The 26,448-nt window shown below is 47.9% G+C and overlaps 11 protein-coding genes across 11 annotated transcripts; 5 read left to right on the top strand and 6 right to left on the bottom strand.

The window, feature by feature from the left end:
• Nucleotides 1-617: 617 nt before the first annotated feature.
• B0J16DRAFT_276433 (chitin synthase-domain-containing protein) lies at nt 618-2,962 on the bottom strand (the record flags this gene model as incomplete). Its single annotated transcript, XM_046123745.1, has 2 exons — nt 618-2,277; nt 2,331-2,962. The coding sequence occupies 2 exons, from the start codon at nt 2,960-2,962 to the stop codon at nt 618-620; spliced, it is 2,292 nt and encodes a 763-aa protein (XP_045977829.1).
• Nucleotides 2,963-5,763: 2,801 nt separating this feature from the next.
• Nucleotides 5,764-7,189, top strand: B0J16DRAFT_311358 (uncharacterized protein; the record flags this gene model as incomplete). Its single annotated transcript, XM_046125005.1, has 2 exons — nt 5,764-6,372; nt 6,419-7,189. 2 exons carry the CDS (start codon nt 5,764-5,766, stop codon nt 7,187-7,189), a joined length of 1,380 nt encoding a protein of 459 aa, XP_045977828.1.
• Nucleotides 7,190-7,624: 435 nt separating this feature from the next.
• B0J16DRAFT_350259 (glycoside hydrolase superfamily) lies at nt 7,625-9,202 on the top strand. The gene is made up of 4 exons (XM_046129023.1): nt 7,625-7,938; nt 7,988-8,012; nt 8,069-8,300; nt 8,355-9,202. Exons 1-4 carry the CDS (start codon nt 7,823-7,825, stop codon nt 9,029-9,031), a joined length of 1,050 nt encoding a protein of 349 aa, XP_045977827.1. The 5' UTR covers nt 7,625-7,822; the 3' UTR covers nt 9,032-9,202.
• A 56-nt stretch (nt 9,203-9,258) lies between these two features.
• Nucleotides 9,259-10,481, bottom strand: B0J16DRAFT_192110 (uncharacterized protein). Its single transcript, XM_046122805.1, has one exon. It carries the CDS (start codon nt 10,320-10,322, stop codon nt 9,459-9,461), a length of 864 nt encoding a protein of 287 aa, XP_045977826.1. The 5' UTR covers nt 10,323-10,481; the 3' UTR covers nt 9,259-9,458.
• A 1,627-nt stretch (nt 10,482-12,108) lies between these two features.
• B0J16DRAFT_389369 (Rad9-domain-containing protein) lies at nt 12,109-13,708 on the top strand (the record flags this gene model as incomplete). Its single annotated transcript, XM_046131811.1, has 5 exons — nt 12,109-12,222; nt 12,286-12,423; nt 12,471-12,834; nt 12,882-13,492; nt 13,541-13,708. 5 exons carry the CDS (start codon nt 12,109-12,111, stop codon nt 13,706-13,708), a joined length of 1,395 nt encoding a protein of 464 aa, XP_045977825.1.
• A 54-nt stretch (nt 13,709-13,762) lies between these two features.
• Nucleotides 13,763-14,851, bottom strand: B0J16DRAFT_275926 (regulator of chromosome condensation 1/beta-lactamase-inhibitor protein II; the record flags this gene model as incomplete). The annotated part of the gene is made up of 1 exon (XM_046123721.1): nt 13,763-14,851. The coding sequence occupies one exon, from the start codon at nt 14,849-14,851 to the stop codon at nt 13,763-13,765; it is 1,089 nt and encodes a 362-aa protein (XP_045977824.1).
• A 216-nt stretch (nt 14,852-15,067) lies between these two features.
• Nucleotides 15,068-17,122, top strand: B0J16DRAFT_293652 (uncharacterized protein). Its single transcript, XM_046124371.1, has 4 exons — nt 15,068-15,284; nt 15,653-15,713; nt 15,775-15,886; nt 15,977-17,122. The coding sequence occupies exons 1-4, from the start codon at nt 15,169-15,171 to the stop codon at nt 17,008-17,010; spliced, it is 1,323 nt and encodes a 440-aa protein (XP_045977823.1). The 5' UTR covers nt 15,068-15,168; the 3' UTR covers nt 17,011-17,122.
• B0J16DRAFT_405853 (uncharacterized protein) lies at nt 17,105-19,176 on the bottom strand. The gene is made up of 4 exons (XM_046132926.1): nt 18,665-19,176; nt 18,435-18,602; nt 17,702-18,387; nt 17,105-17,649 (listed from the first exon to the last, which is right to left on the bottom strand). Exons 1-4 carry the CDS (start codon nt 18,845-18,847, stop codon nt 17,352-17,354), a joined length of 1,335 nt encoding a protein of 444 aa, XP_045977822.1. The 5' UTR covers nt 18,848-19,176; the 3' UTR covers nt 17,105-17,351.
• A 781-nt stretch (nt 19,177-19,957) lies between these two features.
• B0J16DRAFT_350243 (ribosomal protein L32e) lies at nt 19,958-21,116 on the bottom strand. The gene is made up of 5 exons (XM_046129022.1): nt 20,959-21,116; nt 20,752-20,879; nt 20,586-20,658; nt 20,487-20,535; nt 19,958-20,432 (listed from the first exon to the last, which is right to left on the bottom strand). The coding sequence occupies exons 1-5, from the start codon at nt 20,996-20,998 to the stop codon at nt 20,324-20,326; spliced, it is 399 nt and encodes a 132-aa protein (XP_045977821.1). The 5' UTR covers nt 20,999-21,116; the 3' UTR covers nt 19,958-20,323.
• A 132-nt stretch (nt 21,117-21,248) lies between these two features.
• Nucleotides 21,249-22,455, top strand: B0J16DRAFT_350240 (ribosomal protein S5 domain 2-type protein). Its single transcript, XM_046129021.1, has 4 exons — nt 21,249-21,436; nt 21,508-21,579; nt 21,659-21,739; nt 21,789-22,455. The coding sequence occupies exons 1-4, from the start codon at nt 21,368-21,370 to the stop codon at nt 21,996-21,998; spliced, it is 432 nt and encodes a 143-aa protein (XP_045977820.1). The 5' UTR covers nt 21,249-21,367; the 3' UTR covers nt 21,999-22,455.
• Nucleotides 22,456-22,547: 92 nt separating this feature from the next.
• B0J16DRAFT_191943 (AAR2 protein-domain-containing protein) lies at nt 22,548-24,491 on the bottom strand. The gene is made up of 2 exons (XM_046122804.1): nt 22,634-24,491; nt 22,548-22,572 (listed from the first exon to the last, which is right to left on the bottom strand). Exon 1 carries the CDS (start codon nt 24,253-24,255, stop codon nt 22,714-22,716), a length of 1,542 nt encoding a protein of 513 aa, XP_045977819.1. The 5' UTR covers nt 24,256-24,491; the 3' UTR covers nt 22,548-22,572; nt 22,634-22,713.
• Between the last annotated feature and the right edge of the window lie 1,957 nt (nt 24,492-26,448).

Genomic DNA, 26,448 nt, shown 5'->3' with positions numbered 1-26,448 from the left:
GCCATTAAGAAGCTTCCATCACTGATCGACAACCACGGGGGTCCTAATTGAGCATCCAGACCGAGGATTCTGGTCACTAGGCCGTTGAGCATGCATCGAGGCAATCCAAACTTGGTATACGAGATCGACATCAGGACGTACGTAAGAAGGATACTACACTGAGAGAACTTAGTGATGGCGCCTGGCACCAGGCGGACCCGTTCCTGGTTTCTCAATCAACCGTTCCTAATGAAATGCATGATCAACATGTTTCGATGGAATTTCTAAAAGTGCCACTCCCGTTGTTTAGCGCGATGGATACAGGCTTTGGACCATGTGAAACGTAAACGCCAGGATTTTACACGAAGCGCTAATGACTGAACTTCGATGTGATGGAACTTTTCAACTGAGCCGCTAGATTTGAATGAACTAAAGGAAACGGATCTGCAAGGGGCGTGAACATGTTGATGCGACGGAGTCTTTTGTCAGGTTGATGAGCTAGACAAGGCAAGACAGCGGACCACTAGCCGAGGCACGATGATGCAGGTTCCTGGGTCAGAACTTTGGATGTAGATTTAGGGTTATTCTGCTTAGACTTATCTATTCTAAGGTGTGTGAAAGTGATATCTGTATTCAAACTACTTGTGCTGTGTAGTGGCAGGCACGTATACTATCGCTGGCTTCATGACCAGCACGCCTGTAGCCACCTCCTCTCTCGCATTAACCTGCGAAGAACTAGAACCGCTACCTGTATCCGCGATTTTTTGTTTCTCCTGTACCTGTTCTTCTGGAGCTTCAGTGACAACCTTTCTAGTCTTACCCCAGCCAAAACTATCCATGTTAAAAACTGCAAATACCATAACCGCGATGTTCAAGAATGGTCCTAGAACAACGAATATGAAGAGACCAAGAAGATACTGAAATCTCTCCAGCATTGACTGAGGGAGCCAAACTGCCATAATAACGTAGTAGATGAGAGGAATGATCATGATTCCTGCAAATGCCATGATGATCCACCATGGTTGATGCATAAAGGCCACGATCATGCAGCCAATAGATGCAATTACAAAGACATTAAGACACCAGGTGAGAACGTTTGAGAAGGCGATTATACGTTCCCACCATTGACAGTGTCGAGCTGTGAATAGCAGCAAATCATTGCTTGTAGCTCCAAGTGTCCAACGGCGACGTTGAGATAGGAAGACACTCCAGGAATGAGGGACATCAGTATACGCTCTCGCTCGCAAAGCCTGACGAGTTTGTGCTTCGGGAAAAGTAGTAAGGAGCTGGCATATATGGTTTCGGTCTTCAGATGCAGTGGCTCGAATGCGTTTGATCATGCCGTCCAAAGGCCTGGGATAGTATCCAAACTGCTCAATGAGGACCTTGTCGCCGCATGTCATGTCGCATATCTTGAGCAACTGGCAACATCCAGGTAGACAAGAAACCTTCTTAGTAGCAATAGATTGGTGCAGCCGCCTCAGTCCCTGGGCGATTGTATACTCGGCGTTCTGATAGATAGACCACAAGTTCCAATTGCCTCCACTGAAGTCAACTGCAACATAACCGCAGACTCCCACGGTATTGGGATACTTAGACTCCTTGAGAAGCTCTGAAATGCAAGTTTCATCGAATATGGTGTCTGCATCCATACCAATTAGATGGTCCACCTCATTGACTTTGACTTCTTGAGTGAGCCAATCTGTCATTGAGAGAAGAAACCGAGATGAGAAGATGGTTGTTGGGTTGGTGTTTCGGATGTTGAACTTGTACAGAAAAGAACGGACAACAATGAGACTATCACGTTTTCCCTGGTTCTGTTCTTTGATAATGCAGTAGAACGGCACACCCTTATAGTAACCCCATGAGATGTCAACATCCATGGCTTGGCCGTCCCAAGCTCTGTATGCACCACGAATCTTCTCAGAATGGATTTTTCCAACAAAGATGTCGTCCTTGAGGTACTGAGCTGTTGTTTTCTCCATCCCAGGTCCACGGACACGGCCGTCACAGATGACCACGATGCCTCTCTTGTGATTGTCGATGCCGACTTGGTTGACAAGAGAGTCAAGCGACTTGGTGCATTCTTCTAGGGTCTCATTGTAGCAAGGCATGATCATAACTAGGTTTTCAATATGATCTGGCTCAATGATTTTCTCGGCCTTGATGAGGTTCCTCAGAGTGAAGCAGATGATTGAGGCAATCATGATGCAGTTGAGGACCAATGGGAACGAGATGAATGGGATATAGACGTAATAATATCGAGGCCACCACCAAGATGCAAAGATGAACATAAAACTGTATCATGTTAGAATCTCATCCTTTGGGTGCGATAATATGAGGGTACCTACTTGACAGAAACCAAGAAACCGGTCATGATCCACTTGTGCCGAGTGACTTTTCTCTGGCCGTACCTTCTCAAATACCCATCCAGATTTTGCGACTCAGAGTCGATCTCAACTTTGGGAGTAGGATCAACAGTGTTTTGCTTCAAGATAGAATTTCGAGGCGAAGTCTGAGTTGCAGTGGCAGCATATTTGTGAGCCTCAATAGAGATATCTTCCACACTATACAGTGAACCACTATCTCGTCGCTGAGCTACCGGGTCTGGAAGCCTTGTGCGAGGAACGATGAGATGGCCATTGTGAGACGACCCTGATATATATGGGCTTCCATGCTTACTGTGAGGATAGAACGAGTTCAGGGAAGCGATGGGAGTTTGGGAAAATGAAGATTTGTACGAGGGTGATGCAGTGAACACTGAAGGACCAAGACTTTCATCAGAGGATCTGGTGTCGTCGAAACTGGTTCTTTGTAGGATTTCACCCAGTTTCAGATCATGAAAATGGCCATCGATGTCCTTGAATACAAATTTGCTGCTTGCTCCCCTCGAGAAGAATGAAGGGGGCGGAGGAGTCCCTTTTCCTCTCTGTGGAGCTGGACCTCGCCAGTGTTGTTTCTTTACTTTGTCAGTATAGTTCATCATGCAGAATGAGGTGATAACTTACATCCTTCCTGGCATTACCAATAGTCTCCGTGATACGTGAAGCTTCCATTGTGTGAGTCCAACAAGGAAATGATGGTTCTTGGGAACTGATGGAGGGAGTTCAAGCGTCAACAGCAGAGGACATACGGATGTCAATAGTAAGAGAAGAGTTATAATAGGTTGGTATTAAGCATAAGTTAAACATCGTATATTCGACCTACCAGCCTCAACGATGCAGTGACCCCCGTGCTCTTCCTCATACACGACCGACTTCGGTGCAGTCAGGTAGTTAGCTTACTGAGTCGTCACGGTCAACTTTGACGCTATTACAAGCTAATAGTTCCTCCACTGCCGTCGATTATCTCGATGTATGAATCCTATTACTCATATCAAAATCGCTCTGCGAGTCTCTTGTGTGCTTTGACTCCTGTCGTCGAGGCGCTTCACATGCGATGGTTAACACACGTCGCAACATTGGTCATAACCGTTAGCTTCATGTGTTTCAAAGACAAACTAGCTCTGAAGATCCCTCAGAAACGTTCCTTGCTTAGATATATCGACGGTGTTGAGTAACGTCACGCTACTCGGCCCTGATGGAGGGCGTGGAGCGGCGTTATACTCCGAGGGCCAAGACTTGCAGCAACTCCACCGATAGAATTGATGATCGGTAAATATCGAGTTGAATTTTCCAACGTTTCGGCATTTGAAAGTAACTTTTTCAACGGTTGTTCGCTACCAGGTTCATGGATTTGCTGGAATGCGGCAGTTCATCTAGCCAGGTTCCTCGGTTGAAGTTAGAACTTCCATATCCAACGGTTTATATTACTGCAACAATAAACATTGGCATTTTACTCTTCTGTATCTAGGTCTTGTAAACCGTTTATACGCTAAGGTGTCTCCTTTTTGACAGCTTAGTAAAGCTAAGTACGTGCGAAGGTGCATGACCAAGTCACTAAAGCTATCCGGCACATTCATCCCAACACTATAGAGCACCCACACAACCTCTTCACAGAGCAGCTATAGTATATTTCCCATAAAATCAAGACTACCAGAGCTGTCACTGACTTGGAAGTTAGTTCCGGTCGGCCAACTTGCATGATCGAGCAGGACTCTGTGCCGTGAGATCTTCCGGCAAACAAGAGGGTGTCATGGTCATGGAATTAGTCGTTCCGGTGCGTCTAGAGTATGGAGCAACTCTAATGCAACAGGGATTATGTATATCACATCGTTATGTGTGATAGTCTCTTCATCTATCACTTTAGTACTCGTGATGGTTTGCGTCGTGTTATTCGATGAGAAAGGATAGGCAGGTTGGTAACCACACTCGCAAACCAAGCGCCATATATTCGGCACGAATTGTATGAACGATGAATCTTACTCAACCGGTAAGTTCTTGTCATGTTAGTCCAACACGTGCTTGAATTTAGGAGTCGGTTATGTCTAAAACTATCATAAATGTAAGCTTAGTTTTGAAGTGTTGGGCATATGGCAAACAGGTTTTCCATATTTGGTCCGAGCAAACGATATAAGCCAATTGAGGCCACCGGAAAGGCCTCCATAGTCCCTAGGCTACGTCAGCTTGTAACGGTAGGCGAATCGATCACCTGGCATGGCAGGTTCTCGAGATCGTGTCTCGGGTACTCCGATAGTTCGTCTTCACACCGGAGGCGGAGGAGATCGCCCTTTCAGCAACTTAACTACAGAATAGCCATTTATTGAGAAGCTTAAAAGCCTCAGAGGGACATATAGCAAGAATATGAGATTACTAAATCTGTAGCCGCGGCATATAATCGGAGTATTTCCGGTAACGGTATCCTTTGTCTAGCAGACACCCATAAGGAACCTTCCACAAACAGTAAAAGCTAACGGCAAAGGCTTAAGGGGTTATGCTTGGTCAGAAATTCCTCATGTGTCTTCTGAAGTTCCGAGGCGTTAACGTTGAGAAATCACCCGATAGAAAACATGCGTAAACAGGAACACCATGAATGGCAGCAAACATACAAACAACCATTGGTGGATATCCGATCGTCGCAGTTACCGCACAGCAAAAGGTCCGTTTCAGAGTCTAAAGCCACTGATGTCTATATAATAACCGTGCATTATCGGTCTCGTACCTGTATTCTGTGATCTGTCCAGCTTTTCGGGTCGGGAGAAGCGTCAAGGTTGTGAGATATTTTGACCTCGTTTGGCTTGCATTAGCTGCCGTTGCGTATGTTACTCTTTCATCTCTACACTTTCCCATATCGAGAAGATCGACTTTTATTTTCTCCCTCATGGGAAAGATCAGCGTTTTGCTGGAATGCGGAGCCAGGGGGATCAGTACCAAACCGGGCACGCGGAGCCCAATCGGGACATACAGAGAGTAGTACTGCTTAACTAACCATTAGTTATGGTGGAGGTTCTTGATCTAACTTAGTCCTGAACTTTTGCAACATCGTAATGAGAGAGTGTACTGAGTGAAGAAAGTAGAGTGCCGAGTGATAGTCGTGATATCATTGCGCAAACACCTTGTAGCAACGCAAAGCTTCACTGCCATAGGAAATCATCCCAAAATCAGGCAAAAGGCTTCATTATGTTGATGGAGCAAAGCAAGTCATGGATCTACAAGCACCAACCACAAGCTCCCGATCTTGTACATGGCCATAGCAATCACAGTCATCTAGGACCGCAGTCTTTTGGAAACATATGATAGAGGAACCAGCCATATAACCAGATCCATCTTCACCAAACCATTGCAATCAGAAGTCACTAGTGCTTTCCATTCATTGCCAAATATCCTTACCGAACGCTTGCCAAGCATGGCCCAAGTGATGTTTCCAAAACCTCTTTCAGGCCTTGTCCCTCTAAGGGAGAAGAGGCTCTCATTGCCTTCTCCTCTCAACTCTTCCTGGAGTCGTTTGGACAATAGCTTTACCTTCTACCCTGATACTCCTCCTCTCAGCTCCTCGTCCTCAGACTCTGATACTGCCATCGATCGAACACTAGGTCACTTCACTCAAGTGACCCAGCAGGACGAGCCAATTGTTGCAGTTATTGGTGTTGGCTATGTCGGCAAACATCTCGTCAGTTCATTCTCGTCGAGATACCAAGTCATTGGCTTCGATGTCTCTGCCAAGAGGATTCAAGATCTCACCGGCGAGTACGAAGATAACACCAATGTGCAGTTTTCTCGAGACTCGCAGGATCTTCGAAGAGCAACACACTTCTTGATCTCTGTCCCAACGCTTCTACGGCCTGATAAGACGATTGACTCTTCTTATCTTCGCGAAGCGTTGAAGACTGTGGGTGAAGTTGCTCCTTCTGGGTCCACGGTCGTTATTGAGAGCTCTGTAACTGTGGGCATGACTCGTCAGCTTCTCGGTCCTCTTGCTGCGAGCCGCAGACTCTTTGCTGGAATGTCTCCCGAGGTATGCAATCAACTATTCTAGAGTATCCTTGTACTAACGTTCTTAGCGAGTCGACCCCGGACGCGTCGAACCTCCTGCCAAGTCTATTCCAAAGATCATCTCAGGCTTGGACGATATCACCCCCGGGTCCCTCGACGCCATCGCCCGAGTCTACTCTACCATATTCGACACGATCGTCCCCGTGTCGAAGCCAGAAGTAGCCGAGATGATGAAGCTCTACGAGAACTGCCAAAGGATGGTTTGCATCGCTTATGCCAATGAAATGGCTGATGCGTGTATCCCGCATGGTATCGACCCGTATGAAGTCTGCGACGCAGCCTCAACGAAGCCGTTTGGCCATATGCCATATATTCCTAGTGTCGGGGTAGGGGGGCATTGCATTCCTGTCAATCCGTTCTATCTCCTTTCCAATAGTCACTTTCCCCTGTTGGAGTGCGCTACGCTGGCCATGCAGTCTCGGCCTCACAGGCTAGCCCAGAGAATACTGCAGACACTGCGCCATAGGATCGCGGATAGAACACCTAGAGTACTGGTAGTGGGTGTAGGCTTCAAGGCTGGTCAGTCACAGATAGATAATTCCCCAGGTGCTGAGTTGGTCAAAGGCTTGGCTGTTTCACGGGAGGTCGATGTCTCTTGGGCGGATTCTCTTGTTAAGCAAGAGGCATTTCCACAGGTCTATCGAATTCCTAACGAGGACTGGTGTAGGGAGGTTCTGGAGACTTTTGATACTATTGTTGTCGCGTCGAGACAGCCAGGTTTGCAGTTAGACATACTCGATGAGCTTGATGGTGTCGAGGTTGAGAGGTGGTGCCAATGAGGAACACTTGGTGATAGGTAATGGCGGGTAGTCTGGAGTGGTATTACATGGCAAGGGCGGCACTCCTAATGGATATCTATGGATTCAACAAAGCCAAGTTGTTTGGAAATCCTTCAATGATGTGAGTTGTCATAAGATCGGCGCGGTAGTAGCAAATAGATGACTTGGTGGAGAAAAATGAGCTGAAGCTGAAAACTGGCATGAAAGGACAACGAGACATATTAAGAAAGTTCAAGTGCTCAAGACAATCATCTTTTCTTGTTTTTATTAGGTCAGTGGCAATTGGATTCACAGTGAGTCTTTCCCAATGCCGACTTCCGAGTTCCAAGCAATTCACTTGCCAATGACCGACATGCATCTGTATCTGCATGCAGGATCCTGGTATAAAAGCACCTACTTCCTCAGCTTCAGCTTGGCCTCAGCTTGGCCCTGCATCACATCATTCGACTGTACCTGCCCAACCGCCTTGAATATCATCACTGACCATCCATAGTGAGGAGTCATCGGGGCTGAGTCTCTGTACAACCTGAGACCTGTATTAATACCTAAAATATTCTACTTTGTTCTCCTCTATATCCTACACTTCTGTTCCTGTTTCTCAGTTCTTCTCATTGTTCCATCATCGCATCCATTATGTCATCTGAATACATGAACGCCGTGTACTATCCCTCGTGGCGCTGCTACAAAGAGCGTCCTCCATCATGCTTGGATACCTCATATATCACACACATCTTCTACGCCTTTGTCGGGTAAATTTCTAGACTTATCACATCCCCGTACTGATACTAACCGTCGCAGTGTCAATGAGGACGGTACACTGCGAGTAAGTGGCATCAAAATAGTTCCCAGAAATATCATCCGCTGACTTTGACCTTCCAGGCCCTTGACGATTGGGCCGACAATGAGAAAATGGTCGATGGCGAAAAGGGCTGTCTCGCAGCGATCGCCAAACTCAAGAGTGAACACCCACATATCAAGACACTTGTTTCCATCGGCGGCGGCTCCAGCAGCAAAGAGTTCCCTGCTCTTGCGGCGAAGGAAGAAGCCAGGCAAACTTTTGCATCCCAAATCAGTGAATTCTGCGAAACTCATCAATTTGATGGTGTTGATAGTGAGTGGAGCCCGATATCAACGTCATGTTACAAGAAAGCTGACCATATTGTAGTTGACTGGGAGCATCCTCAGACCCCCGAAGCGGGACATGACTATCTTCTCTTCCTCCAAGCTATCCGAGAGACTATGCCAGCTTCTCAATACCTGCTAACGAGTGCCCTTCCAACGGGAGAGTACTGTCTCAAGCATCTCAATCTACCAGAAGTGGCCGAGTTGCTTGACTTTCTCAATCTCATGGGATATGACTTCACGGGAGGGTGGACAGATGTGTGCGGGCATCACGCACAACTTCTACCTCCGAATGAGGACCTGAACGAGGTATATCCGACGCTCCGTAAGTCGTGTCAGCGCGGTATCGAGTATCTGATTGCGAATGGTTTTCCTCGCCACAAGATCGTCCTGGGTATCCCGGTATACGCCAGATACTTCGGCCAGGCGCATGCACCAGGTCATCCTTTTGAAGGTGCAGGCGAAATCGATTATTGTGATTTGCCTGACGAGTGGGTAGTGGATGCAGACGTCGATCAAGACGTTGCGGCGGCGTCTTTTGTTGACACTGAAGGGGACAAAGGTTTTGTGTCATTTGACGTTCCCGGCACAGTCGCCATCAAGGCAGGATATGCCAAAGCCTTGGGTTTGGGTGGTTTGTTCTACTGGACAGGAGCTGGTGATCGCAAGGACCATGAGAGTCTGGTCACTGCAGGATGGATGGGACTCAATTCCGACTAACTCGAGCCTTGGGCGCGCTTTCAATCCTAAGCTATCATTTTAACTGTCACTTAGTCTTCTAAACCGGGCACGTGTCTGTACAAACTTTCTCTAAAGCTTAGGCTATCATAATAAAGTAGCCTAAGCCCTAGTCTAAGACAGCATGAAGTGCCCAAATTATTTCGTCTCTTGCTTTAGGGGGTAATTCTTCTGATGCCATGTGGCTCGATGAGAACGGTCAAGGTGGTTCAGCACTTGTTGTTGTTGTTGTTTTACTTACTGTACTTAACTACTACTACACTGAACAATATTTCCATCCAAAATTCAGGGCACTGGTACTGTTATCGCCATCTAATCCACATCTTCGTAGCAAAACCAACATTGACTGTTGCCATCATCCAGAACAAGACCTGCTTGTGGAGATTAGCTGCATGTTTTCAGGGGTATACTAACCTTGCCCAAAAGTCATTGGATTGATACTGGGCTCCGCGACTTCAGCGTTCGATTCATCCAGCGCGCCATCGTCCATGGAGTATCGTCGTTGAGCAGCCAAGCGATCCTGAAGGAATTTCTCACCTGAGTTCTCTCCGTGCTGCTGGATAACGTGAGCGAAGACATCATCAAGGCCACTCATATGGGCATCCATGTTCAGGTCATCGGTCACCTCAGAGGTGTCCTCGTCAACCAACTCCTCATCGCTCGGCAGATTTAGATACATATCCACTTCCATTGTATCGATATCCGCTCGGTCAATCTGCTGGTCAACCGCGTCCATAAAAGGTGGTATGTCTTTACCAGCACCAGAGGCTTGGTTAGGAACCTGAGTCGGAGAGCTTGTCGGTGGGGTTGCAGGGGTTTGCTGGGCCTGCTGGAGGAGGGCAGGCGGTGCTGGAGTGCGAAAATCCCGCGAATGAATAGGAACTGAGGCATATATCGCCTGTTTCTGCTGAACTGGAGAGTCATCTTTTGATCGAATACTGTACTCGATAGACAAGGGCGGGATTTCTGGATCAGTATGATTCAGATGGAAGTGACCCAATACAATTTTGTTTCGTCCAGGGCTTCCAGGGAAGGAATGGGAGGCCGGCTCGTTTTCATCTGCCGCTGCAGCCAGAGTCAGCTCGTAGTCACCCACACCTGGTGATGGTGTGCCCTTCGCATTACGGCGTCGCTTGGGCGAAGGGGTAGGCCGAGTAGCCGCATCTCCAACAACATAGTCCTTGTGGATGATAGGGTTCAGTTTGCCGAAGTTTGATCGACTTGATCTACGAAGACCCTGCGGTTTGTTGTTATCGTTCTCAGAAGGTGCCATTTTGACGGTTTGCTTTGTCGTATGCTTACCTTGATGGTGAGTTCTGAGGGAGGAAAAGTTAGTGGCATGGTGCTGTAACCATAAAATTTATACTGGCACCGCTATGGACTATGTTTAGCTGTTCTTGATGTGGTTGTTGTTTTTAGTATAAGTTCCTCTGTTCGGGGTCGTGTGTCATGGGTTCGACAATGTGTTTCCAATTTTATGAACGACAATGTCAGGACAGATTCGTAGGATACACTTTTCTTGCGTGTTGGTCGAAGAACAGGACAAAAGGTCGATTCTGACTACCTAGGTAGTCATAGCTAGGGTCTTCCAATGAAAACCAATGGGGTTGCTCATATCTTTTGGAAGTCGAGTAAGTGCGTCCCTTGCTTTGTGCGCCAGTACTGGTGTGACTTTCCTACAGGACAAAGCAACCTAGTTCCTGCTTCTGAAGGTAAGTCATGTTCTGGGAAAGCACCAGGTGGGTAAAAGAAGAAATGTCCTCCAAGACTTAGGCTACCAAAATAAAGTACCTAATCTAAGTTCTACTCCAAGCTGGCATAAGATAACCAACTTATTTCCTCTCTTATGATTTCGGTGGCCAATTCTTCTGGCACCCTGACGCTGGAAAGTATGTTTATCTGAGAAACCACGATGCAATACTATCATTCACATTCTGGTATCGTGGTGTGGCAGCATCATCAACTGTTGACGCGTAGATCTCCCAACATCTTGGAGGCTGTGAAGAGGATCATCGCGCTGCAGAACGTTTCACTTGAACAAAATGAGACAAGATTAACAGTTCAAGACTTGATTTCCAGCCATCCATGTTGAGGATCAAGGCTGGTATCCTTTGTCCTCCAATCATATGTACTGTAAAAGAGATGTGGCGTCGATCGCACAGCCATCAGTGTACGTCATAGCAGTGACGCCACAGCAGTCTGCATGTCACTGCGATGACTGAATGGCAGAGGCCTCTCTCCATGGTCCCTGCCAAGTTTACGATTGACGCCCAAGATCTGGTATAAAGATGATCGCCAACCCTCCGACACTTTATTTTCATCACAAACAAGCTTCTTTCAACTACACCTCATCAATCATCAGCCCTACAAAGGTAGAGATTCCTTCTTGCCAAGCATCCATATTGAAACATTACGTGAGCTAACAGTATTTACTTAGATCACTCACACCTAAGGTTACCTATCTTCCATCCTAAGAAACAAATCAAACCAACAAACCGACATCATGGGTCTTTTCTGGTCAAAGGGAGTTGGTGGTCGTCACTTCGGCACCAGTGTTCATGTCGACAAGAATGGCGTCCGACGAGGTCCCTGGCGATTCTCCCTCGGAAAGTTTAGCTGCTTCCGTCGCTAAACAGCTGGAGCGGCTTGGCATTCACAACACAACCTTTCATACCTCCCCAAGATGAAAGATATTAGTCTCAATGGCTTGATACGACGATATGACAGGAATGGGTTTTGTGGAGTTCGGTAATCGATAAGGGACAAAAGACTAGCAATTAGTTCCTCCTATTAATTCAACTTGATTTGCTTTTCATATTGGCTTGGAACTGTAATGACGTGATGATGTTTTGGCGTTTTGATGTTTTAATGGTCTGGTGCAGGGTAGACTTGGTGGGGCTGGAATGGACCCACATCCCGTTATAATAGGCAGGCACGCGTTCACGGAGGCATCATTGGATTGGCATGACAAGTCCAAGTTAAAATGACTTGAATTCTTACAACCGAGGCCGATCTATCATGATAAAACCTTTATGAAAAACTCCATTCAATAAAGCGTAATGGCGCTTCTCAGCTTCACATTGAGTGAGGAGGGCGTTGCTGCATTTCGTGATGCCCTCATTTGCTTGAACAAGTTCAGTGACGACGTCTCGCTCGAGGCTCGCAAGGATTCAGTAAGACCAACCAATCATTTTGGAGAGCCTCATTTGAGCCAGCAACTTACAAACTCTTGATAGTTCGTCTTGACCACTCTGAATACTTCCAAATCCGCTTATGCGAGTGTCAAGTTTGCTACGACCAAGTTCTTTTCACGATACCACTATCAGGGAAGTCGTCAGTTCCATGACCGTTTCCACTGTACTCTCTACATCCGCGTGAGTCTCTTCACCCTCTGTCGATCATGCATTATTAATGAGTTTAGGCTTTGGTCTCTTTATTTCGCAGCCGCACAGCGTCCGATACACAGAGAGATGTTGAAAAACAGACGCTCATCGACAGATGCGACGTCGCCATCGAGGACGGAGAAGGAATCGAAAGTCGGTTCATCGCACGTCTCATTTTCCGTAACGGGTTAACATCAACACATCGCCTCCCCTTTGAAGTTGCCGTTCCTGTTCATGCCAAGTTCAACAAACAGGATGCTCCTCACCATTGGAAAATCTCTTCACGAACATTACGGCAGCTGATGGACCACTTTGGCCCGGGTATCGAATTCCTTGACATCAACACTGATGGCGACCACGTCAACTTTACGTGTTTCAGCGAAAAGACAGTGAGCGAGGATGGTGCGTATCGCCCGGACAGACGAAGGTTGTTATACTGACACTGTTAGCGGTCCTCAAGAAACCACTACAGACATCAATCGCCGTCGAGGCCGAGGAGTTCGATGACATTGATGTTGAAGACAAGCTTCACATTGTGATTTCTGTCAAGGACTTCCGCGCCATAATTCAGCATGCCGGAATCACAGGCAACGACGTCTCGGCTCGCTACTCGGTTCCTACGCAGCCTATCCAACTCTCCTATACCGGCGATGCCATATCATGCGAGTTTCTCGTCATGACTGTTGGTGAGCGTGGAACCAACCCTGCTCAGAAGACCAAGAAAGGTCGCAAGAATGCACCGCAGAGTACCGGGCCACGCTTGGAAGCTACTACACGGAGGCCTAGCATGCCGCCGTCTGAATCACAGCAACCTCCGCCACCAGCCCCTCCTCCATCCTTACTTCCACCTAACTCGACACCACAGATGAGCGCTGCTAGAGCCAGTGCCTCACGTGTGGGGATATTCGACCTCCGCCCGTCTCAAAAACCAGCACCACCCGCTACCAACCAATCTGAGAGCTTGTTCGTGGAAGACGAAGGCTGGGAGCCCATCAACTACGATGATGAGGAGCTCATGGATGATAACGCCAAGCTAGGATGGGATCATAGTATCAACCCTGTAAGTTGCACTACTTTCTCCGATTTCGCCACATACTAACTTGGACAGAATGCTTCTGCAATGGATATGAGCCGCTTTGCTGAGAACCCTGCACCTGCCGACCTCGAAGCTGAAGCTGAACAACCGCATCCACAGCCTACGGATGCAGAATCAACATACCTCGAGCCGACTCAGAAACTGGCGGATGTCGAGAACCTCGCTCTTTTCCCAGACTAATTATGCGACATAAAAAAATTGGAAGGTGAGGAGTGCTATTTAAGGCGAACAGGTTCAATCTGCTGTGATGAATACCCAACTGGTGGCACACCCTGCCCCGACGTGTCCTATCTTAGAGCCAGGAGGAATAAATTTGGACGAAGCAATGATATTCCATCGTCCCTTAACGTCGTTGTTCTCAACTTGAGGTCCACAATTGCCATGCTCACCCCAACCCCATGATAGTACATCGCCTGTAGTTGAAAGAGCAACGACATGCTCACTGCCAACTGCAATCTTGGCCAACTCCGGTAGATTCGGAGGAGGAAGTTGTCCGTGATCGTCTCGACCCCAGGCCTGAAGAGAGCCATCCTTTGCTAAGATGAAGATATTTCCCCAACTAGCCCCAACATCTTTCCATTCAGAACATGTCTTGGGTGCATCTGATTGAATTTTCCATTTGTCTGAACCCAGAACCTTGAGGTTTCCACTTTGTGGGTCGCCAAATAGACAGGTGAATTCTCTACCACAGACAGCCCGTGCAACCTTGAAATCGAGACCCTCAATCTTTCTGGGAGCGTGAAGAACTTGACCTGGTTCACCAGCTTGGGATTTTCTCGCATTGCCCCAGCCGTAGACTTCTCCATTATCAAGAACTGCAACGACATGTCCCATGCAAGCGGCCAAGTCGACAACTTCCGTGCCTGTAGGAGGAAAATCTCGGGTTCGTGTTGCTGAAGGTGTCCTAACGATGAGTTCGCCCAGACCTAGCTCGCCTTTCAAGCCTGCACCAAAACTAAAGACCTGTGTGTTCTTGCCATTTGCATCCTTGGCCACAATGATAGAAGCTTCCCATGTCGCTGTGATCAGGGCAATCTCGCCAACTGGAGGCTCTCCATTCTTGGTAAGCTGAATTTCTCGAAAAACAGCAACATCAGGGCCAGATGCCAAACCGCAAGCTCCAGGCGTAGGGTCACCACTCCAGTAGAGCTGGCCAGCTTTCGTAAGTAGTAGCGTATGGTTTCCACCAGCTGTGACTTGCACAATTGGGGAGGCTGGCTGATCGGGATGGAAAAGGACCTGCTTTGGCACGGAAACATCCTCTTTATGGCCAATGCCGAGTTGACCAGAGCCGTTTGAGCCTAAAGCGAATACGACCTCCATATTTTCGAGAAGCGAAATTGTGAACAAGAAGTTCTCGTAGGCAAAGCTTCTCTCGTCTTGAGGTTCTGTGTGCTTCTGCTTGCAGTGGATAGCTTCATAGACCCACCCATCGCTATATCGCGGTCTCGATGGCTTACGTAAGGCTCCCCAAATCTCCACCATAAAGAAGGTCGCGAACTTTTTTTTCTTCTCTTCTTTTCCTTCACTCTCAAACACACTCTTTTGAGCTTTCAGCACAAAGCTACAAACAAAAGACGCTCGCTTGAGAGGATGTGATTCTTGTTTTCTGCTATTGCTATCATCGCGCAGCAGATAATATGGCTTCACACACGCAAGTCGTCCCCGAGGGGATGGAGCAATTCGTCGTCGGATTGATTGGAATGGGCGACATGGGCAAGATGTACGCCGAAAGGCTGTCTGCCGCTGGCTGGAGGTAAGTCTTGGATCCATCACGATTCGTGCTTCCAGCCCCAGCTATCTCTTCTCAAATGGTAAGCACAACTCTCCTCTCCTCTCATTTCCCTCCCCCTCTTTCATGATGACTAGAGCGCATTTGGCTCGAGCATTGTTCAGGGACGCCCGGTGTCCGTTATGGCCATCGGAATCGGACCTGTGCTCTCAATGATGTTAACGCTTGCTACCTTAATATACAACTGTCTGAATTTTCACCCATACCTCAATTTTGTTAGCACCGCACGTTTTGGCACAACAGCTAACATAAACAAGAACAGATCCTATACAATCCTACTCGTGACTGCAACCCAACCCGCATGCCGAGTGGCTAACGGCGGACTACTTTAGAATTTTGGCCTGCGATCGAGAAGAGAACCAGGAGAGCCTTCAGAAAGAATATGCTGGAAATGTATGGCTTACTGATTCCTGTCTTTCTCTGCCTCGCGCCAGTCGCTGAAGCTTTCGAATAGAAAAATATAGAAATTTGCCGAAATGGACACTTCGTATCCCGCGCAAGCGACTACATCATCTACAGCGTGGAAGCCGCCGTCATTGACCGTGTGATTGCTCAGTATGGACCATGTATGCGCCCTCTTTTCTCGTGTACTGTGAATTGTAGCCCCAAAGGGCCATAGACAACTAAACATTGAAACTAATATTGGAGTGTTTCAGCTACCAAACTGGGTGCCATTGTCGGAGGCCAAACCTCATGCAAATCTCCTGAGATCGCCGCTTTCGAGGCCCACCTCCCGTCCGATGTCGATATTATCTCTTGCCACTCGCTACATGGACCCAACGTCGACCCGTACAATCAACCTCTCGTCCTCATTCAGCACCGCGCTCCAGACTCGGCTCTCCGAAAGGTCGAGGCAGTTCTCAGCTGTCTCCGGTCCAAGTTCGTTCATCTCACAGCCCGGGAGCACGACCGTATCACCGCGGACACACAGGCTGTCACACATGCTGCTTTTCTATCTATGGGCAAGGCGTGGCACGCCAACAAGCAGTTTCCTTGGGAGCTGAGTCGCTACGTCGGCGGTATCGAGAATGTCAAGGTCAATCTCATGTTACGCATCTACAGCCAGAAATGGCATGTGTACGCAGGCCTTGCCATCCTGAACCCTGAAGCTAGGGAGCAGATTTCCCAGTATGCACGAAGTGTCACAGATCTGTACAAGCTCATGCTTGAGGGCAACCGTGAGGGCTTCAGGGAGCGAGTTTACCGTGCGCGCGATAAGGTGTTTGGCCCGTCAACATCATGGGATACACGACCTCTACTTGAGCCGTCCATTTTGTCGTCCTTCTCTCTTGGGACACCAACAGATGAGCCTCGGCCCAATAATCATCTCTCCATCCTTGCCATGGTCGACTGCTGGGCTGCATTGAACATCGCACCCTACGATCACATGCTCTGCAGTACCCCTCTGTTTCGCCTGCGTCTTGGTGTAACCGAGTATCTGTTCCGAAACGAGGACGTGTTGGAAGCCGCAATTGAGACTGCAATCGATGATAAGACGTACCGCAGTGACGATCTCGAGTTTACTTTTGCAGCGCGCGCTTGGGCTGAATGCGTAAACCTGGGACACTTTGAGACGTGGGAGAAGCGATTTGTGAGTACTCAGGAATTCTTCGAGCCACGATTTGAGGAGGCGAAGGTGGTGGGCAATCAAATGATGAAGAAAATTTTGGAGAACTCTAAGGATAATTAGTACGGCAGCCATCAGGCCGCCAAGAGGATAAGAGACGAAATAATTCAGTCGCTTTATGCTAGCTTCGGCTACCACTTAGGCTATCTTATTTCTGTAGCTTAACTTAAAGGTCATTTCCTCTGCAGTGTTACTAACGAACAGTAAAGGCTTCTTTTACTCAAGTGCTATTCCTAACAGATAAATATGGATGCGCCTCCAAGACTCTAGACAATGTCTAAACCGACGAATGGGATCTCCCAGTTTGACAACCTCCACACTGTCAAGTTCCATCCCACAATTGGAGTGGCTTCCCAAGCAGAACCACTCTAACAAGGTCCAAACGTGTTACTTCTCATACAAAGTTATACTTGAGTCACTACATCAGGGACTCCGGTCTCAATGCTCTCCTCCGTCATGGCCACTCCATTGTCTACCGCCAGCGGTATATATGAACATTGTACCAAGGAGTTTTCGTTACCGCTCCCCTGTGAGTCGGTGGTCTGTGAGCGGCTACGAGGAGAGTGGGCTCCCGCCTCGGTGTTCCCTCGACTCGAGAGAAGTCGCCAGGGATATCCTTCGGGGGGTGGAAAGTAGGAAGCGCTGAACAAAAGCTGATCGGCCAATCGACGTCTGGTAGATCGTGAACCAGGGGTAGTAGGACTGTGTCACAGTCAGCAAGAAGTGTCTATCGAGTACAATGCACATGACTTACCGAGGGATACGCGTTGCCCGTAGACCCTGTCGTGATGATTGTTCCTGAATTTGATCTTCAGGAGCTCTGGCCATATTCCCGTCCTCAAATGCAGCCAACCATGGCCAGGGGCTTTCTAAAAAGTCGGGAGGGTTCGAAGCTACGACTTCTTGATCATTTTGTTGAGCAACGTCGACTAAGGCTTGTTCCTTCTCATGTAGACTTTGCCCAGTGGTCGGAATTTGCTTCACAATGGGCAACTTTCGGACTTGTCGTTGCGGTGCAAAGACTGTCCTTTTAAGCACATTTCGAAGATCCTGATTCTTGTGATGGCGGCCAAGCATACGCGCAATTTGTTCTTCGAGCATTTCCATCATTTGGCGATTGTTGGCTTTTGGACGATGCTCATTGATACACTCGATGACATCTTTCTTGATGACTGGTCTCCCTCCCAGTGCTTCGAATCCGGAACCAGCTGCGGCTGTTGGGGGAATTTCTCCATTGGCGACTGCATCAAGGCTCAAAAACGCCCGGTCGACGCATACAGGACGACATCTTGGGCAAACTCTGTACTGACAATTCTTCTTATCATCACGTTTCCACTGTTCAGTATATGCGTCGTCGTCCATATGGGCTCCAAAACCAGGAGATGGGTTGCCAATCAGGGCGCTTCTCTTAAGCTCTTCCCGCGCGATGACATTTTTCAACTAAAATGCAGGATAAGCTTATGTCAAGTTTAGGAGAACTAGCTTACCTGTTCACGTTGTCTCAAGATGGTCGCAATCTGATCTGGTCGGTAACAGGCCATCTGCTCAGGAGTGAGTTCGCTGAGAAAACTCAGTTTGTCCCGCCGAGCTTCTGCGCTTCCTTTTCTTACACCCATACTCTTTCGAGAGTCATAGTCCAAGAAATCGATGCATGGCTGTTATCGAGTCAGCCATGGTACCGGCGTCAAGTGATGCTGTAAGGTAGTAAGTATCTCACCAGCTTCTCCTCGATTATCTGGTCAAGATCCTGGGTACACTGATATAACCATCCAAACTGGCCAGGTTCCTGACATGAGAAACATGTCGCATCCGTATCATAGACCCGGGTCATGGTTAGGTGCGTACATTGCGGCTTGAAGACTGTTGCCCGCGACCGGGAAAGTCGTAGCGGAAACGGCATTGCGAGCTGAGAGTTCGAGTCAGTGATAGAATATATCCCAACGACTTGATACGAGCGAACTATTCAGTGGGTAGACAGAATGGTTTTTGGGTGATGGTCGAGCATGAGCCACGATCGAAACTGACAGTAAGCGATGATATGTATTGAGTTACTTCATGATGAAGGAAGATCGTTTTCGGGCAATGAAGCATGAAAAAATAGCCAGGTATGTAGATGAAAGAAATCGAAAGCATTTAACTTGCAAGAAATTTGGTATTCTATGATGACCAGCTGCAAGAGTGCACGCAGGTGCAATGCAGGTTGCAGGTGGCAGTGGCAGTTGCCTACCAACCTCCAAACCCGCACAAGCAATGTACCTCCCGTCAGGGTGTCAGAAGAATTGGCCGTCCAGAGCATAAGAGACGAAATATTTTAGTTGTCTTACGTCGTCTTAGATGAGCACTTAGGCCACTTTATTTTGGTTCTCCAAACCATAGGATAATTCTTCAGTCACCCACCTGCCTGGGTACCGACCTAATAGACGTATTGATTGGATCACCTCCTCTACCTGTAGGTAATTTTTGCAACATGATGAGAAGAGACACCGGTTAAGCTTGCCTGACTCCAGTCAAGAAGGGTGTTGAGTTGCTACCGTACAAGTTGATACTGAAACAATGAAACTTTTAGAGCCATAAAATTTTGATATGGCTCTGAATGCCAACTGACTCACCTTTGGTTACCACAGGCCAAAATACTCTTTGACTTTCGAGTGATACTACGACTAATCAACAGCCTTTTGCAGTATTCAATACTCATTAATGCCAATGCCATTCTATCCGATGAATACTGATCACTTCAGGTAGGTAACAGGAGAATTGTCGTCCAAGACTTAGGCTACCATAATAAAGTGACTCCAGTGCTAGTCTAAGTTAGCATAAAGTGACTCGATTATTTCGTCTCTTATGCCTTCAGGGGTCCATTCTTCTGATATCCTGAGGCCCTTTGACTGACCACATGTAAGAAGACCTTGGCTTTTGTGGGTAAACCTCTGCAGCCAAAGTACAACTGCCAGGCCTCTGTTTGCCACCAAGCATAACTCACGTAGTTTGCAGACGGCCACTGGAGATATACGGACGTGTCAGAACAAGGATTTATATCTACGAGCGATTTGAACACCAGTTTGGACTTCAAATAGCATTGCGGATGTTTAGATGGGGCCCTCAAAGGGGTTTTGTTTATTTTTCATGGCCTCGCCTATAATGCAAGACTTTCACTTAAACCCCCTAGCGCCCTCATCGGTTTGGAGTAGAAACGCACTTGTCATGCCCTTCTTGACTCCCAGAGATTTGCTGTTTAAGCGGTTGATGCCAGTTTCTTTGTCGTTCAACGGCGCGTTTTATTCTCTAGCATGCAAACTTATATGCTAGAACCGCAATAACGCAAATCCCTTTCCGATGCATAACCGTAAAGCAGCCCAATAACCGATCCATGTCCTTTTTAAACCTCGGTGGTAACCTTAGCCTTGGGGTTGGTGACCTTGACTCCCAGTTGCTTGGCACGGGCAATGATGTCAACTCGCTTGCGGGAAGAGACGTTGTGGGCGATCCTGAAGTGTTTCGTTAGCAGAAATTCGTCGTCTAGATGAGTAGAGAGGGCGTACTCAGCAGCGTGCGTTCTATTGTGCATGAGGAGGAGCTCGACGTCGCCAACTGGCTAAATGTTAGAGAACGAACGGTCATTCAGGGGAGAACGGTCATACTGTTGCTGACGAGGAAAGCCTTGTGGCCGGAGGGCATCATGTAGCGGGTCTTCTTGTTGGAGCCATAGCCGATCTGGGGTAATAACGTATCAGCACAAAGTTCCAGGACGTCCCACCCGTGAGAATGTTGACAATTCTGTACGGGCCTTGCAGAGTTTCAACGTACAGAGGGCATAGCAATGGTACCACGGAATCGACGGCGAACGCGACTGTCGATACCCTTGGGCTTGCGCCATGTGCCCTTGTCAAGGCGCATGAAGCGGTCGGCCTGATGCCGAGAGAAGTGCTTCGTGCCTGTATGCAACATATCAATATCGTGATTCCATCTTCCACAGCACAAAGTGCTTCTCGATCTCGGATTCGGTGGACATACGCTTCTTGACGATAGGAACGTGCTTCTTGGCGGAAACCATCTTGAATCAACAATGTCAGTATTCGCGATCGATTGTCGATAATAATGAGCGAGGTTCTGCTGACCTTGACGGTGGGCTGCGGTTCGTCGGGTTAGTATGAAGTTTTGACGATTTTTTCCCGTGCAGTTGGAACGAAGATACCAAACTGGGCCGCACTTGCCTTGTGGTGTGGGACTGTGCCCTAAAACCTATTTGGGTTCCACTTTTCCCACAGACGTCAAAGCCTATCAAAAATCAGCAGCTGCCCCCACCTAGCACCTGCCCTAGCCAGTCCAGAACTTTGCAAAATCTCAACTCACATCAACACCCTCAACACGGCCGACCGCTCAATCCCCTACGGCATCACGACACGACACGACAACCGCAACCATGAGTGCTCCTCAAAGTGTCCAATGCTTTGGTAAGAAGAAGACGGCCACCGCCGTTGCCCACTGCAAGGTTCGCAAAATCCCGCGTCGAGACGACATACGAGAGTGAATATATGAGTCTAACATGATATGAACTCACAGGCCGGCCGTGGTCTCATCAAGGTCAATGGACGACCTCTCCAGCTTGTCCAGCCTGAGATCCTCCGCTTCAAGGTATGTCTTTGTGCTTTTCTAGAGAGATTTGCGAAGTTCCATGTCTCGACCTTGACAATATCATGCTAACACAACATAGGTCTACGAGCCTCTCCTCGTTGTTGGCCTTGACAAGTTTTCTAACATTGATGTGCGCGTACGCGTTGCGGGGGGCGGACATGTTAGTTTTTTTATTACCCGTGAAAGGTGCCAATGCTGACATTTTTCAGGTTTCCCAGGTTTACGCCATCCGACAGGCTATCGCCAAGGCTCTGATCGCCTACTACCAGAAGTTCGTCGATGAGCACTCCAAGAACCTCCTGAAGCAGGCTCTCGTCCAGTTCGACCGAACCCTCCTCGTTGCCGACAACCGCCGTTGCGAGCCCAAGAAGTTCGGTGGTAAGGGTGCTCGCTCTCGTTTCCAGAAGTCTTACCGTTAAACGGTTCAAGATGTTTGTCGGAATGGGGCACAAAAGCGTCGAGTCGGAGCGATGTCGCAGTGGAGGATACAACGGGCAGTGCGAAAAGGGGACCGGAGTCACAATTTCCCTGGTTTGGGAATGGTTTACCCATTTACATTTGCATGGCCTTGCTTTTGGCAGATTGTAAAGGATCTGGCAGGCAAATGAAATCTTTCAAGTTAACGATGCAGTTCACGCTGCGATGAATTGTGATGTCAATTAATCGTCTTCTGGCTGGGCTCGCTCCGAGACAATTACTTCCCACTACTTTGCATGTGACGTCTACAGCGACTGATTGTATGAGTTGGGTCTGGCCTGAAATGGAATTCTGTACAGAATTCGATATCAATGAGAGCAATCCATAAGAATGATGGTGCCATCAAAGGTATCATCCACTATTGTTGTCACATTCTCTACAAAACCGTCGCAATACCAGTATACGATATTAAGTGCAATGTTATTTGTAATACTAACGAAACCCCTAACTCCCAGCTCTCCTATTTCAAATCTCTGGACCGTTCGCAGGGCCACATATCCATTAAGCCAGGCATTTCTGTAAAACCATTAGATCCTGAACGTGGCCAACTATAGCCTGACCATGCTTCCGTGCTTGCCTGAACCCTCTAACGGTGGCTTTCCCTGCTATTCGTCCCCAACGTCTCGAAGCACGAACTGTTCTCGCAGCTAGACATCCTTAATCATTCCACGAGACCAAATCACGCTGTCTCCCAGATTCATCCAGATCAACAATCTCTGGTGCCCACTCGCCACGTTCGTCTTCGGCCGCCATGTCGGCATCTTCCAGCTCGACCTCCTCGCCATCCTCCATCATAACATTACCACGACGTAAGTAATCCCCTCGTAGATCCCAATCCAGCGTGTCTGTTGCAACAGCCTCGAGGCCTGCAAAAGCTGTGGCGACGCTGAGCTGCTCAGGTGTGGCTTGGTTTCCCAGACCTTGCATGAGTTCCTCGAGGCGGCGTTTGTAGACAGTAAGAGCGAGTCGCAAATCCCGGGTTTGTGACTCAGCAGAATCCAGGATCGAACCTTCAAGCCAAGAAGCGCTGTATGTGAGTTGAGCCGCCAGAGTGCGAATGAAAGCGGCAGCGAGGGATGGTCGGCGGGCAGGAAGAAGATGAGCCCGGAGGAATATCTTGAGGAGCATGTGCCACCACTGCTGGATACATGAATCGTTGCCGAGATGCACACCCACAACGAAGGAGAATTGGAATTCGCCAACCAGGTCGTCAGATGTAAGGTCGTTATCAGATGCGTCGACCAATGATAGTATGTAGGGAGTTGCGTCCGTGGCCTCAAGGGTTCGTTCAGCGCCAGTGTTGTCTGTCGAGTATGTCTTTGTCCGCTGACTGAAGGCAAAGTTGAGCTCACGGGACTTGAGCATGGGGTTCGAGAGCGAGTTGTCGAGTTCCATCTCGGCAGCCATGAGTACTGATCCCTTGACACGATCGCCCGTGTGTACCGTCCAGTTGTCATAATTCTGTCCAGTCACTCGGTTGAGAAGACCCTCACTGACCTTACCAGTCAGCTGCTCCCACATGTTGAAATTCCTTTCCGAAGCAGCTTGAGTCAGATCACCACTGGCTGCGTTGACTGCAGTTGGGTCTTGATAAGGGACCAGTTTGGAGTGAATGGTCTCGAGGTTGTCAGCTTGGATGCGTGCCTCAGCACGAGCAGAATCGCCGAGAACCTCATTGAATCGGTCCCATTGCATGACATGGACGGTGTTGGCATTGTTTGCGACAACCCAGAAGCCGCAGCGAGCGGAAAGACCACCAGGATGGGCGACCCAGAAGAAATGAGCTCCTGGAGGTATATCCCTGATGCCGCCAAAGTGCTTGGCTGTGAATGATATAGAGTCGTATCCAACGGTAAAGACCTCAGGTAAGTCAAGGATAAGAACCACATCGCCACCTCCTAAGTTGTGTGTTAAAGGTTCCCAGGTCGGACTGTGGAAAGATTTGGAAGAGTCATGCTGTGACGCTTTATATACAGAATTGGAGTGGCTCTCATCTTGTGTTGAGGGAGGATCAAGAGGTGGTGGGCCGTCATCATCGTCGTCCTCTTCCTCATGGGTCTCAGTGACTTGATGAACGTGAAGAGTTCCTAGAGGATGAGATCCTAGAACTGGTACCGACATTGCAGAGCCGCCTCCAAAAGATGCGCCCGACTCTGATTTTGTCAGGCCTTTGGGACGAGATGGGAGATCTCTCTCCATCTTGATAAGCTGACGCAAGAATAGATGACGCGATAGAGATAGTGAATGTTGATAGTGGTAAGAGTGATCGTTTTTCACCTAGAATGACTTCGAATGTCTGTCAAGGCTGATGGTGTTATTTTGAGATGAAGATATGAGAATGAGATGTCTTGTTGAGAGTTTGATGTCGTTTGTTACACTGCAACTGGTTGAATGGTGGGGTAGCAAAAAAAGTCAGGCAGGCACGACAGAATGGATGCTGGTGAATGCTATGAAAGCAACAAAACACACCCAACCATGGACACAATAAACCCCTTTGATGACATGAGCACTAAGTTATTATAACGTGTGTTAATTTGAACTAGGTTGTTATAAATTGACGATGTTTTATCTTGCCCTTTGGTAACTTTTCTCTCTGGCGCTTGGAGCACCACCACACGTCATCAACAGAAGGGCATAGAAAAGCGCCAAATGACGTTCTGAGACAAAGAGATCAAGGAAATAATTCCTGTGAATACAACGCTGGCGATTTATATCAGATATACATTGCTGGAATCCAACAGGAGTAACCAAATTTTGAGCACCGGTAGATCACGACATACCTAGATAACGTGACTTGTCATTGATAACCAGTTTACATATAGGAATCAGTGTCTGCATTAGCTTTGTGCTTTTCAGTTGACTCATATACTTGTCGGCATTGCTGAAGTTAATTCTATCTCTCGTGAATTTCTAATAAAAGCAACACACGTGCACACTCCTCCAAGTCTTGGAGTCATGGATATTCTAAAAGTCGGCAGCTCCTATACGCTGCGTATTCGGTCTCTAGTCGGCAGGATATGTAGATTAGGTTATTGCCCATGCAAGAGAACAACTGTATTCCTGGCTGCATATTGGCGGTTTCTAATCGTATACGCAAGCCTCAATCAGTGCAATACTACCTATGTTTGGCCGTTATTTGGTAACGGTCAAAGTCGCTCATTGCTCCAATAAAGTACTTGACCTACATATAACATACGACAAAAAGCTGCCGGTAATTCTACCTCCACGATCTCCTATCAATTCTTTTTCCTCGTACGCTTCATATACATGAACGTGCTCTTTCCAGACGTTGACTCTCAGTACGGCCACGACAGCTTCAGACTCACTCTTCTGAACCCGAAACATAACTCGAGTCTTCATAGCTTCTATCACAATCACCAGAAGCGACCTCTTACTTTCGCTGCCAATAACGATCCGGCTTTTCAACCGTACGGGCACTATATTATCTTATACTTGTTCCTTTCCCTTGTAGAGTCGCCGCGCTGTGACGTGACTGCAACTAGATACCTGGGTTGGTCAGTGCTAGGACCCAACAGTCTGTGGTCGAAGGATCCCTTGCTTAAGCGTCGAACAGAGATGGCTACTGGATCTCTTCGTCTATTCTTGTTTTCAGCACCGGCTGTGAGCAACCCTTGTGTATTAATGGTTCTCGCCAAGGCATTTGCCAACTGTGCCGTTAGGATGCATCTTCAGCGAGAGCCATCTGGGCTTCTACTCTAAAACTTGTATGTATAGCAACAGAAGTTGACTTGATATCCTGGGCACATGTCCTGATAAGATCAGATTGATATGCGATACGGGTCTAAACTTAGATGAGTCTTTGGTGGCTTGTATAACTTTATGATGAGTTTACGATAAAGGGCCCGGGAGTAGGTAAGGGGTCCCAGCGCTCATTTGATATGCTACGAGGGGTTCTAAAATAAAGCCAAAAGAAACAGTCGCAAGGGACGGGGCACTCGAATCGTTGATTGGGGACCAGATAACGTTTTACATCGTAAGGTTTCCCTTGACAAACCATGCTTCGCGTCAGATTTCGTCTGTATATATCGCCGTCGTGGGTGAGCTCGGTAAGCGAGATGTACAGAGTGGTTGAGTACATGCTGGCCTTTACAGCGCTCGCTTCACTTGATCCATGATTCATTCCCTATCACGTCAAGCATTGACTTCCATGCAATTGCAAGCTCCACGGGAAACAGTATGTGAACATATGTAAAAGACTATTGTTGCACAATTCGTATCTATCTGTCAATCAATTGTGTACCCCAAAGTCGGCTCTTGTCTGTGACACGGCACCCCTATCTACTGCCGTCATACACCAAATACAGAGACAACCCGCTCAAAGACTTGACTTGTCTTGGTATCACATCAATTTCTATCCGAACTTTGTGGTCT

Source organism: Fusarium flagelliforme (assembly GCF_020744385.1).
Source record: "Fusarium flagelliforme strain FIESC 12 MPI-CAGE-AA-0113 chromosome Unknown B0J16scaffold_8, whole genome shotgun sequence".
Lineage (NCBI taxonomy): Eukaryota > Fungi > Ascomycota > Sordariomycetes > Hypocreales > Nectriaceae > Fusarium > Fusarium flagelliforme.
The sequence above is the reverse complement of the archived record's forward strand: the minus strand, read 5'-3'. Positions and strand labels throughout refer to the sequence as shown.

Excerpts from the sequence above, each read along its gene's own strand:
- B0J16DRAFT_350259 (XM_046129023.1), top strand. The coding sequence starts at position 7,823 with ATGTCATCTGAATACATGAACGCCGTGTACTATCCCTCGTGGCGCTGC. Across the intron at positions 7,939-7,987 it reads ATCTTCTACGCCTTTGTCGG|TGTCAATGAGGACGGTACAC; the intron begins GTAAATTTCTAG and ends TAACCGTCGCAG. Across the intron at positions 8,301-8,354 it reads TCAATTTGATGGTGTTGATA|TTGACTGGGAGCATCCTCAG; the intron begins GTGAGTGGAGCC and ends ACCATATTGTAG.
- B0J16DRAFT_192110 (XM_046122805.1), bottom strand. The coding sequence starts at position 10,322 with ATGGCACCTTCTGAGAACGATAACAACAAACCGCAGGGTCTTCGTAGA.
- B0J16DRAFT_293652 (XM_046124371.1), top strand. The coding sequence starts at position 15,169 with ATGGCTTCACACACGCAAGTCGTCCCCGAGGGGATGGAGCAATTCGTC. Across the intron at positions 15,285-15,652 it reads CTGTCTGCCGCTGGCTGGAG|AATTTTGGCCTGCGATCGAG; the intron begins GTAAGTCTTGGA and ends GGACTACTTTAG. Across the intron at positions 15,887-15,976 it reads GATTGCTCAGTATGGACCAT|CTACCAAACTGGGTGCCATT; the intron begins GTATGCGCCCTC and ends GGAGTGTTTCAG.
- B0J16DRAFT_405853 (XM_046132926.1), bottom strand. The coding sequence starts at position 18,847 with ATGCCGTTTCCGCTACGACTTTCCCGGTCGCGGGCAACAGTCTTCAAG. Across the intron at positions 18,603-18,664 it reads AGATAATCGAGGAGAAGCTG|CCATGCATCGATTTCTTGGA; the intron begins GTGAGATACTTA and ends ACTCGATAACAG. Across the intron at positions 17,650-17,701 it reads CGGGCAACGCGTATCCCTCG|TCCTACTACCCCTGGTTCAC; the intron begins GTAAGTCATGTG and ends ACTGTGACACAG.
- B0J16DRAFT_350243 (XM_046129022.1), bottom strand. The coding sequence starts at position 20,998 with ATGGTTTCCGCCAAGAAGCACGTTCCTATCGTCAAGAAGC. Across the intron at positions 20,536-20,585 it reads GGCTTTCCTCGTCAGCAACA|TTGGCGACGTCGAGCTCCTC; the intron begins GTATGACCGTTC and ends ACATTTAGCCAG. Across the intron at positions 20,433-20,486 it reads AATAGAACGCACGCTGCTGA|GATCGCCCACAACGTCTCTT; the intron begins GTACGCCCTCTC and ends GAAACACTTCAG.
- B0J16DRAFT_350240 (XM_046129021.1), top strand. The coding sequence starts at position 21,368 with ATGAGTGCTCCTCAAAGTGTCCAATGCTTTGGTAAGAAGAAGACGGCC. Across the intron at positions 21,437-21,507 it reads CCGCCGTTGCCCACTGCAAG|GCCGGCCGTGGTCTCATCAA; the intron begins GTTCGCAAAATC and ends ATGAACTCACAG. Across the intron at positions 21,580-21,658 it reads CTGAGATCCTCCGCTTCAAG|GTCTACGAGCCTCTCCTCGT; the intron begins GTATGTCTTTGT and ends AACACAACATAG.
- B0J16DRAFT_191943 (XM_046122804.1), bottom strand. The coding sequence starts at position 24,255 with ATGGAGAGAGATCTCCCATCTCGTCCCAAAGGCCTGACAAAATCAGAG.